This window comes from Ylistrum balloti, unplaced genomic scaffold, assembly GCF_031769215.1.
Source record: "Ylistrum balloti isolate Yb309-2 unplaced genomic scaffold, AGI_CSIRO_Ybal_v1 Utg370790, whole genome shotgun sequence".
Lineage (NCBI taxonomy): Eukaryota > Metazoa > Mollusca > Bivalvia > Pectinida > Pectinidae > Ylistrum > Ylistrum balloti.
The window spans coordinates 345,513-358,512 of NW_026782461.1; the positions used below are offsets into that span (position 1 = coordinate 345,513).

General features: G+C 37.8%; 1 protein-coding gene across 4 annotated transcripts in view; it reads right to left on the bottom strand.

The window, feature by feature from the left end:
* Positions 1–13,000, bottom strand: part of LOC132558410 (FERM domain-containing protein 4A-like) — a 111,603-nt gene that overhangs the window by 33,224 nt on the left and 65,379 nt on the right. For all 4 annotated transcript variants that reach the window (XM_060222969.1, XM_060222967.1, XM_060222966.1 and 1 more), the window contains 2 exons: positions 11,099–11,182; positions 141–206 (listed from right to left, as the gene is read on the bottom strand). In XM_060222969.1, the coding sequence (XP_060078952.1) occupies positions 141–206; positions 11,099–11,182 (150 nt within the window). The remainder of the gene's footprint in view (positions 1–140; positions 207–11,098; positions 11,183–13,000) is intronic.

A 13,000-nucleotide genomic window follows, 5' to 3' on the forward strand; every position in this document is an offset into this window, starting at 1 on the left:
TTAATGACTGCTAGACCTACTGCTGTGTAAATGATAGCCAATCTATTATCAGGCATGGATCTAAGATTTGTCAAGCAGGGTACTGCAACTGTTATATAGATAAAAATAGGGACGACACTGGTGAACAGGGATATACTTACTTTACAATAGACAGACCCCTGGAGGTGCACACAAGTTTCTTGTAGTATTCAATAACTCGTTCCTCACTGAAAAAAAAAACAATATACATAGATATATGTGTAATTTTTTTCTAAAGAAAAAGAATGCCCATCCATATCAGCAAGATGGACCCACTAACAGAAACACTTTTGAGCCAAAAAGTTCTCATTTTTTGTTCTGAGGAGATGGAATGTCTTGAGGATATAAATCTTAAGACAGTTGACAGTACTTGTTGGAGCCACTGTAGTAGGAGGTGTAATAAATGTCTCCCCTCCCACCTGTGTCTACTGCTTCCCTTCTAACCTCTGTAGGAGGCCGTGTGATATACGTCTCCCCTCCCACCTGTGTCTACTACATCCCTTCTAACCTCTGTATAGTGTGATATACCTCTCCCCTCCCACCTGTGTCTACTACCTCCCTTCTAACCTCTGTAGGAGGTGTGATATATGTCTCCCCTCCCACCTGTGTCTACTACCTCCCTTCTAACCTCTGTATAGTGTGATATACGTCTCCCCTCCCACCTGTGTCTACTACATCCCTTCTAACCTCTGTATAGTGTGATATACCTCTCCCCTCCCACCTGTGTCTACTACCTCCCTTCTAACCTCTGTAGGAGGTGTGATATATGTCTCCCCTCCCACCTGTGTCTACTACCTCCCTTCTAACCTCTGTAGGAGGCCGTGTAATACATGTCTCCCCTCCCACCTGTGTCTACTACCTCCCTTCTAACCTCTGTATAGTGTGATATACGTCTCCCCTCCCACCTGTGTCTACTACCTCCCTTCTAACCTCTGTATAGTGTGATATACGTCTCCCCTCCCACCTGTGTCTACTACCTCCCTTCTAACCTCTGTATAGTGTGATATACGTCTCCCCTCCCACCTGTGTCTACTACCTCCCTTCTAACCTCTGTATAGTGTGATATACGTCTCCCCTCCCACCTGTGTCTACTATCTCCCTTCTAACCTCTGCATAGTGATATATACCTCTCCCCTCCTATTCGTTTATCCTCTCTAATACCAACATATTCTATCATCACCATTCTTACTGAAGTAGAACAAAGTCAGAAATTTTTGTCTGACTTTTACATTACCAGGCAGCACAAAGTTGATACCACCCATCCATCCAACTGTATGTCTGTCTACACTAAGTTCACCTATGGAAGGACTGATTTCTTACCCTTCAAAGATTGTCACTATTGAGAATCATCACAGCATTTTATCAATTAGCATGTAAGGAACATGAGCAGTACATAATGTGTCTTCAGATACACAGACAAAACTGCTTACATACAGACAATGATATATGCATCACACAATAGATACAGAATTTATTCAGTATACCATCCATGCAGCTAGCACAGTCTCCCAAACTTCAAAATATTTCAGGAAACTCAAACAAGATCATATGAGCAATGAGATAAACATGTTCATATAAGCGTGTATTGTAAATGACACGATAATCCTAAAACTGCACTAAGCAAGCTGTTGAGAGTTTGTATTTTTCTCCCAAACAAACAACTTTATTCAGTGAAGCTGTCAGGAGCCTGTGTTATTGACAGTCTTCACTGCTTAAATTTCAGGGAAATGACAGTTTTGGTATGAAACATAGGCAGTACAGGAGACAGACATGGTCTAACCGCTAGGATCAGTGTTGTATGACCCACATGCCTGCACACAGGGACAATGAAGTAACCAATTATCTAACTCTCCACACAACCATAAACAATTGGACTATGCTTGTGTCGAGCAGCTTCTGTTTCTTGTGATCAATACCAGTTTTTTCTGATCAGTTGGTATCTGTGGTAACAGATCAGCCACAGTTTACATGACTCTCAATGGATTTAATCTAAATTATTTAAAGCTATTTACATAGAACAATGGTTAAAATATTTACACAATAAAGTAGATCTGATTGGGCTGTCAATCTTGTGGATAAATTGGGTTCACTGACTGGGAGCACGGGTTTATTAATACAATTGTTTTAACAAGACTATCTAAACTACATCTTGAACATATTTTCTTTCCAGATCTTTACAGGTCTCTACTTCCAATGGCTAAAATCAATCTGCTTTATTTGCTGATCTCATAGCTGATCCTGACAACCGATCATTTTTATTTACGGGTCCCAATGCTGACCCTGACAACCAATCAGCTTTATCTATGGGTCCCAATGCTGACCCCAACAACCAATCAGCTATATTTACTGGCCCTAGTGTTGACCCCAACAACCAATCAGCTATATTTACTGGCCCTAGTGTTGACCCTGACTACCAATCAGCTTTATTTACTGGTACCAGTGCTGACCCTAACAAACAATCAGCTGTATTTACTGGCCCAAGTGCTGACCCTGACAACCAATCAGCTTTATATACTGGCCCTAGTTCTGACCTTAGTAATGCATCATGTTCAAACTTACATCTAAAAGCTGAAGTTTTCAGAGTCATCATCAATCATGCTTTTCTAAACTTACTAAATCAACTCAGGACTTGCCTTAAATTGAATGTTTCTATGTCAGGTTTACCTCCCCATGAACAGCTAAGGTCATTTTGAGATGGATTTCCTTGTAGTTGCTGGTGCCTTGCGCACTGAACAACATACAGGAGGCCTGTCACAGGCCATCAAATACAATAAGGCTAAAATGTCTTACCCAAAGACTAAACCACACCAGCACATACCAAAGCATTTCTCAGCTTCCTTAGAAACATAACTGCCATGGGTTGGGAGTGTCAAATCACACACCATGGATCTTTAACAGAGGCAACATAGACCTACACTTTAACCAACTGAGCTATCACAGTCTCCCCTTTCATTTCTGACACTGTCAGCCAATCAGACACAATCTTGCACTTGGTCAAACATCCAAATTGCAAACCTACTGACAATTTATATCAATTAGGAAAGGAGACAAAATCAATGACCAAAGTGTCAATGTACCAACAAGTATATAGAGTTACATTCCAGTACACTTTGCATGTTGAGTCTTAATGTTATTTAAATCTGCCTTCTACCATCCCAGGTGTAATTAAGCTACACCAACACAGCAGTAGTAGAAATGTTTTTAAGTGAGCCTTCAGAAATGTAACTGTACATGTTCACAGCTTACAAGGATAAGTTATTTAAAAAAAAAAAAAAAGATGTAAATTTTGATTAATAAAGCATACAGTGTAAAAGTAATTTTCTTGAAATGTTGCAGACATTTTAATTAATCATGAAGTAATCGTTCTGTAGCTCAACCATGAAAATTACCTCACATCCCACATATACTTAATCTTACCATACCACTACTACATCCTAACGCACATGTAAACCACAAATATGCACATGTATGTTTAAAAAAAAAAATCATATGTGATTGTAATTTTTTTGTTTCAAAATAATTATGAACTGGTCACACTAATGAAAACAGCAAAGCTGATTAAGTCCATATCATATAAGCCTCCTCCCAAAATTTTTTAATAAATATCCTATGAATATACCATCCCTTCTCCTCTCTTCAATGAAAATTCCTGAACTGTTTTTATGATAGTCTCATCAATTAAGAGATCTTTCTATATGTTTCTCCTTTACTAATTCAATTTTCAATTAACAAGATTCCAACAAAATTAAATGAAAGGGTATTCTGAGAAACCTGTATCAGATTATAAAGTCTATACTCTTAGAGCTTGGTCATTCTATGTCAGCCATCTCTCCTGTAGGTGTCTATATTGGATTACAATGTCCATCGTCTATAAGAGATTGGCCAGTCTATATCAGTCCATCCCTAGAGGTGTGAGGAAGTATACATACCAAAATCAATAGGATTCATCCAAATCCAAAATCAGAATTCAATTGTGCGACGTGTGCTCCACCTTCAGAACAATATCTCCCGAGATATACGTGGCCATGTTTAATCTGGCCAGCTTTCCTGGGTAACTTATAGAAGCCATCCAGGATAAATAAAGCATCCTTTTTCCCCCCTCCTCACACTGGCCAATTTGCCTGGCTAACTGTTCAGGGAAAGAGCTCTAATCTACATAGATACCTCACACTAGGGGACAGATAACCTATAAAAAAATATCTCAAAAAAACTTGTGTGCCCTTTAAACCGAGGTAGCGGCACCCCGTGGGAGTCAAGGTTGGCTGTTTTGATAACCTCCCTCCAACAGATACATCACAGGAAATACTGGTTTATATACATTTCAAAGGCGCAGGAAAAGGATTAAGCGATTGTACCTTTACGGAGAAGCATCTTTACAAGCAACTTATCACACGGATCAAGTGCCCATCTTTGCAGTGTAACAACTTATCACGCTTTAAACCTGAACATTAAGAAGCAGCCGTGGGGAGCTCTCAGTACAAAATCTCAACAAGCCAATATACTCATGGCTTTTAATATTTTTGGCTCATCTGATTTTTTTCCTTCAGATGAAGACCCATAAAATTATATACATGATATGTTGTATGCAATTCTGTGATTCGTGATTCAATATCAACAGACAAGCACCATTACAAGGGTCTAGCTCTGATGGATTGGAAACATCTGTGAGATAAACTTGTCATCTTTCTCTCAACACATCTTACATGTTATCTGGTGCTATCTGTACAGAATCCTATCACACTTACATACAAATACATCTGTATATGTTTTAGTGTCTTGTATGTCACTGCAAATTGTAAAACAGCTCTTAAATCAAAATTGAAGAAAATTTCAACAGTTCTAACAAGAAAATTTATAACTATTTACCCATCTCATCCACACAGCTTAGTCACACTATTTACCCATCTCATCCACACAGCTTAGTCACATTATTTACCCATCTCATCCAAACAGCTTAGTCACATTATTTACCCATCTCATCCACACAACTTAGTCACATTATTTATCCATCTCATCCACACAACTTAGTCACATTATTTACCCATCTCATCCACACACCTTAGCCACACTATTTACCCATCTAATCCACACAGCTTAGCCACACTATTTACCCATCTCATCCACACAGCTTAGCCACATTATTTACCCATCTCATCCACACAGCTTAGCCACATTATTTACCCATCTCATCCACACAGCTTAGTCACACTATTTACCCATCTCATCCACACAGCTTAGTCACATTATTTACCCATCTCATCCACACAGCTTAGTCACATTATTTACCCATCTCATCCACACACCTTAGCCACACTATTTACCTATCTCATCCACACAGCTTAGTCACATTATTTACCTATCTCATCCACACAGCTTAGTCACACTATTTACCCATCTCATCCACACAGCTTAGCCACATTATTTAACCATCTCATCCACACAGCTCAGTCTCACTATTTACCCATCTCATCCACACAGCTTAGTCACATTATTTACCTATCTCATCCACACACCTTAGCCACACTATTTACCCATCTCATCCACACACCTTAGCCCACACTATTTACACTATTTACCCATCTCATCCACACAGCTTAGTCACACTATTTACCCATCTCATCCACACAGCTTAGTCACACTATTTACCTATCTCATCCACACACCTTAGCCACACTATTTACCCATCTCATCCACACAGCTTAGTCACATTATTTACCTATCTCATCCACACACCTTAGCCACACTATTTACCCATCTCATCCACACACCTTAGCCACACTATTTACCTATCTCATCCACACACCTTAGCCACACTATTTACCCATCTCATCCACACACCTTAGCCACACTATTTACCTATCTCATCCACACACCTTAGCCACACTATTTACCCATCTCATCCACACACCTTAGCCACACTATTTACCCATCTCATCCACACACCTTAGCCACACTATTTACCCATCTGATCAACATCACCTTCTTAAGTGAACTGTTTTATACCTGTCCACAGCAATCTCCAAGAGTCCAGACTATATAGTTATAACACAGTCATCGAGATGTATCCCATTCACAACATTTTAGAGCAATATATCCAAGATAAGTCAACCATTCCATTACCTGATCATCTGACCAGAAGAAAAAACACCAAACTATCTACAATGGCTACACTTCTGACCGTCAGTAAAATGTTCCAGACACCCAGCCTGAAGGCCAGACAAAACATTCACCAGGGCCATGTAATACAAATACATAATCTGTAACAACACCTGGGGAGATTGATTAACGAGGGCCAAACACCAGTCCAGTCCTATCTCTGCCCTTAATCAGTTGACCAGCAATGCCTGCTAGACCCCCAGTGGTTAGACAGTGGTCAGATCCTAGTCAACACTGTGTTCTGAGGAAATATTTATTTACTTTTTCATAACGGATTTGTCACTTGAAACCGGATGTAATTGGAATTTTAACAGCGAATCATTACTTGAAGAATTCCTTGGAGGTTTTTCAGGTGGAATTGATAGGATGGAGGATTATAAACACCAGGATTATACAGATTTTTAAAACTTTCCACTGATATTGATAATTCAGTGAGTTATATTTTTCAATACAATTCAGTGTAAATTACTTATTGAATAACACTTAAACCACAAATAAGACAGACTACTACCACAGTGTAACAGTTTATCCACAGTTTTATTTTCAGCTTAGTTCCTCAACTCCCTGGCACTAGCACTTTCTTGGCCACTAAAATCTACAGAATAAAATGTCTTGTTCTCGACTTAAACTTCGACTGGGCATATCAGAGCTGTGAAAGGCACCTTCTCTGCACCAGCAAAGCACTTACATCTGACGCCAAGAAATCAGGGAAGACACACCACTTGGAAAAGAGGAGACAATTCTGTGTGAAGTAGTAGAGACAGTTGGGCGGGATATAACAGACATGTTGGTGCCTCATGTCCCCATGACAATTGGTGACAAGGTTGAGCAGTAGATGACAGCTCATAGCCAAGATGGAGGATGCTGGTTGCATCCATTTAATGCATGCTGTACCTGTTTCTGCCCCACTTACAACTACTTTTAACACAGCCGTGACTAAGACCTCTGGGAACCTGTATACATCACCTACTCTTGTTATCGCCTCACACTTGTGGAAATCTTGAGAAAATTCTCAAACTAATTCCCTTGTCAATAGTTGTCAAAAGAAAAAACCTTTCTATGTGTGCATGTAAACATGATTTTTGAAGTTTTCATATCTTTACTACAGTCCATAGAATACCAAAGAATGTTACATCTCAAATATGGGAATCTTTTGGACAAGCTAAGTCCATCAAAACTGGTCTCTGTCTTGGAGATAGCGAGCTATTGACTCTGTAGTAGAAAGAGCAGATTTATCAGAAAGCCTGTAATACATGATAGTTTTTACCCCGATAACTCCTTGGGAAATTCGATGGAACCTGACTGGATTGATCAAACAGGGCACAAAACCCAATTACCTTGCATTACCTTGTGAACCAGCATAAGGCTAGAAAATAATCAATGTTATGTAACAGTAGGATAATCTGTTGAGAAAGTTATTGGTGGGTGTAGTTCCATGGACAGTCTAGAGGAATGCGCCATCGTCGTAATGCATTCAATCAAGTTTATTGAAGATTTTGTTACTAGATAGAATTAGCTTTGTTCCATATCCATGGAGACAGACAGAAATTGTTTCTGACCATTCTGAACTGCAGGTGTTTGCTCCTGCCAAGCTTTGCAAATATTATATGTAGAAAAAAGTTTCCAAATACACTTTGTCCAGCGAGGCAGATAGATAAACTAGATTTCCCCTACCTCAAATCACAACAAAGAAACAGGTATAAGCTTGTCCAATTATCTAAACCTAGATATTGGAACTCCAACATTCAAGAATCTTATGAGAGAACATGAGATTTCTTGCTCTCAAAGTTTTCAGAAAGTTTTATTTTCCTCCAATCCTTAATTAGAATGATTAAGGAAAAATGCACCTCAACTATGACAACAGTGTTATGCAATTTACAGCATTTTCTCATGGAATGTCGTTTTTACTATGCAGTCTCCGATAACATAATAAAATTCTTTCCAATGGGAAAGAAAGTGTTTCCTTCACTGTTTTGCCTTGCCTTGCCTATATTAATAACCGATGAGAAATAGAAGTGCACAGTATATGTGATAAGTATAGACCATTTACTTGCATGTCGTTTAGAATACCGTCCAATATCTTCCATAGACAGGGAGAAACCTATATTGTTAACACAATTACTCCATGATGGAGACAAATGCAGACAAACTCATGTCTCCAAATCTATTAGTAGTTTCAGTCACTTTTTATCAACCATCTTCCTGATATTTTCCAAAAAACCAAAATCAAGATAAAATGAATACAACATTATAGGAACATCCAATCAGCAATGTTACATTGTAATTCATACAAAACTTATAGAAGACCAAATGAAAACAAAATTTTACAATTTTTATTCATTTCCTGCAGACTGTTAAGTGTTCGGTGATGGCTACTTCCTGGCTGCTGTACGAGTTTTCGTCTGGTTTGTATAACCATCCCTGTCTGCACACGCACCATACTCTCTGATGTTTAGTACCAACGAGCAAATGGTGCAATTTAATTGTACTGCGCTTCCTCCAATATGATTGGAATGCATTGTTGTTGCTGTTATATTTATTACTGCTGTTTACAAGAATTCTAGACGGTAATTAGAAACACAGTATATCTAAAGACTATTTCATGACTGCCACAGACTGTTTAAGATTCAAGCAAAACTTACATAACATTAGGTCTGGTTGAGATGGCCAGTAAGATTGCATTAAGTGTTTGCTTAATGACTGCTAGTCGTGGAGAGAAAGCTGTAGACAGCTGGACAAATTACTCTTATCAGTCAACATTACAAGATCTTAAGATCGCTGACGAACTGAATTAATATTTAACAACACTTAAATGCATTCACTCCATAGGACAGCCTCATCAACTTACACACATAAATTGTGGCAAAAACAATGATTATCACTACACAATTAACCAGAAACCAATGTGATACAACAGCTGATACTGGACTTGTGTCACCACCCTAACAGCTATTAAATATAAGGTCCTACATACAATATTGTAATATGAGCCAGTATCTCCCGAGAAATAGAGATAACAAACTTCTATAGGTAAAATCCAAGATGACTGCTGTCAGCCATTTGTTCTTGTAATTAATCCAATAATCAAAATGGCACAACAAGGGACAAAAGGGAATCTACATGTAAAATTAGGGAAAGATTGATCCTGTACTTCTTCTGAAATAATGATAACTTTATACAGTCAAAAACCAAGATGGCAGCCTGTCAGCCATATTGTTTTTTTCCAATCAATCTCAAAATAAATTAAGGTGATTGATCCATCCAGTACTTCTTATGAAAAAGCAAGCTATTACTGTAAAATTCCAAGATGGATGCCAGGTGGCCATTTGTTTTTTAAAATCAGTTCAAGGTTGGGACAATCCATAACTAAGAACCAATGGAAACCTATATTTGGAATCTGATGAAGATCCAGGTACTTAGTGATAACAAGGATAAACAGATGATCACAGACAGCAGAGAAAGGGTGATTTGAAAAGCCCACCACCTAATGATGAAATGAAGATATGACTTTTAACAATGATATGTGTTATCATTGATTTTTTACCTGCTTAGTTCTATGACGTCACGTGTCACCAGAATAACTACAAGTTGTATTATATATCAATCGAGTACCTGTCTTGTCATATTTTTACTCTTAGTATAATGGAATATTTCATCACAAAATTCTGTGGCGATAGGAAACACAGATAAGGCACTGCTATATTGGTGATCCTCATCAGTGATTCATACACAATGATTAAAACTTAATTAGACGACGTTTGAAGCAGAGCAACAATCAGTCTCTCCTCAGACAAAGGACTAGACAATTTCATCACATGACATCAGATCAACTTTCAATCAATGCATTACATCACACACTAAACAGACTTAATATCTGAAAATTCAGTGTAATATCAAAAATATTTCAGTCCATTTTTGTCCACAGCAGTATATTCAGTGTACTATATAAAAATATTTCAGTCCATTTTGTCCACAGCAGTAAATTCAGTGTACTATATAAAAATATATGTTCAGTGTACTATATAAAAATATTTCAGTCCATTTTGTCCACAGCAGTATGTTCAGTGTACTATATAAAAATATTTCAGTCCATTTTGTCCACAGCAGTATATTTAGTGAACTATATAGAAAAATATTTCAGTCTATTTTATCCACAGCAGTATATTCAGTAACATTTATATATATTTAATAATAGTGTTTGTGACACTAAGAAATTATCCATGCATATTTCAAAGATGTACTTTTATGATTTTATATAACCTCTATAATACAAAAGAACCATTGATCAACAATGCTTTATTCCAACAAAGCCAGTCTTATACCAACATCAACAGAAAACCCAGTACCTCGTCAAACATTAAAACAAATCCTTTTATACTTCAACATCATCAATATCACCATGACAAATTAGTGGCCAACAGAGAATCTAAGGGCAGATTATGTAATCGTCTCCGACAGGACCATTGACCAGAGACTAAGACACTAGAAATCAAAGTTAACAGATCATTGTAAAAAACAGAATGGCAGCCGGGGACAAAATCAATATATTTCCATGGAAATACATGAGGACTCATTAATCATTGCCATAATGAAAAAATAGGGAAAAAAAAAAAGATAAAAATAAAATATTGAATTTTTTTTTTGACATTTTCTAATCTATTTATGCATCTTTTGATTTTCAAAAAGATGACATTTGGAGATTGATTTTTGCCCGAGCAACCAGCACAATCTATCAGAATTTGTAAATATTTAACAGCCTTCTGGTATAACGTAACAAACAAAACCCTTGAATCCAAATCAATTTCATTAATAACAGCAGAAGCATTGTTAATCACGATGTCACAGAACTAGATCCGTGGCCAGAGGGTGCTGGCTCTCTCCTCACTCAACATTATACCAGTGTACAGTATTTAGAGGTACTTACCAGTATGCTATGGAAGGGTGCTCCTTCAAGGCACTGGTAGGTATCACAGGCAGTTTTCTAAGGTCATCCCGCGTGGTGGCATCACTGCAAGTGAAAACAAGACAACTGTTACAGTGGCTAACATTCAATACAGCTCTCCGTGTGTCTGCTGTCGCCAATGAGCTCTTGTCTCCTGCAACACACAGTAGTCTATAGGCTGTTTCAGAATACTCCAATGTTTGAATCAACGTATCATTAATTCTAGGGTGCCTCTGCGAAAGCAATACCTCCTTGTTCCTTGTATATCCTTACAATAGAATAGTGCCGAGTGTCTTGCCACCTCAATGGTCACACCCTGACAAGAAATTTTGAGGTATCTTTCCACTTCACTCGTCTTAATATGGTGACAATGTATCAACTTTACCATAAAATGCAGTGTGGTGTTTAGGATAAGGTCCAAAGGCGTCAGAAACATTGGCAGAATTATACATCAGAGGGCTAGTCACCCATACATTCCTCCTCGTCAATTCATCACTCAAGACCCAAAAATATAAAGCTTGCCATTCATATATCCTTCTCTACCACATCACCACAAGACAGGTCATACATCCCTCCCTACCACATCACCACAAGACAGGTCATACATCCCTCCCTACCACATCACCACAAGACAGGTCATACATCCCTCCCTACCACATCACCAAAAGACAGGTCATCCCTCCCTACCACATCACCACAAGACAGGTCATACATCCCTCCCTACCACATCACCACAAGACAGGTCATACATCCCTCCCTACCACATCACCACAAGACAGGTCATACATCCCTCCCTACCACATCACCACAAGACAGGTCATACATCCCTCCCTACCACATCACCACAAGACAGGTCTTACATCCCTCCCTACCACTTCCTTAAACACTTTTCCTCTAAAGGATATATATCCATAGAAGAGATACATATATCTTACAGGACAATGGACTCTTCACCTCTAAAGTATACCTGAGAGACAAAATTGATTAATTATGTGGTATTAAGGACATAAAAATTACAATTTGTAGAAAATTTCATATCTTTGTCAAAAAATGTATCTTCTTATTAATTGATACTATTTTTTTCAACTCCAGGATTTCTTTTCACGAAAGAAAAAATTCTGGGGTACAAAAGTTAGGTTATCCAGATCTTGTTTTTAATGGTCTGATGATGGGTTCATATTTCTATTTTTTTTTTATAAATATTTTGAAGTGTTAAAATTGTTTATGATGATTGTAACTTTTTTAAAATGCAATAAAGGTGAAAAAGAGGAAAACAACAATATGAAACATAAACTGATACATTAGAATGATTTGAAGCTAACAATCCTAACAGCGTGTTTGCTACTGTTTGTTTTTACAGTAGCGACATATAACAACTGGGATATAGTGTATATACTCAGACAAAATGAGGAAAACTCCTGATTCTAGTAAAATGAGACAAATTACTATTGTGTCAAGAGTCCTGACCCCCACCAGACAACACCAACCTGATCTGTAAAGTAACCTCTGTCCTCGCCCTCATACATTCTTAGCATGGTTTTAACATGAGACTAGATATACAAATGATACACATATTAAGTGTCCCATCACATCACAGACACATGAGTGAAAATTTATATGGGGATAATGTAACATACCGACATACATCTATTTGATGTCTGTACACATCACAGAAAATATACTAAATGTACCTGCCACAATTCTTCCTGGCCATCAAGAGATAATTAGGATGATTTAGAATCATTTTAAGTGCAAAAGGGTGACACTTATTAGCACACATTACTACATAAATTTTATTTTTTAGGTATATTTCAACTTTTGTTTACTTTCCAGAGTAAATCCATTAAACATTTGGAGGTTTATTCTTGTAGTGTTGGTGTGTTT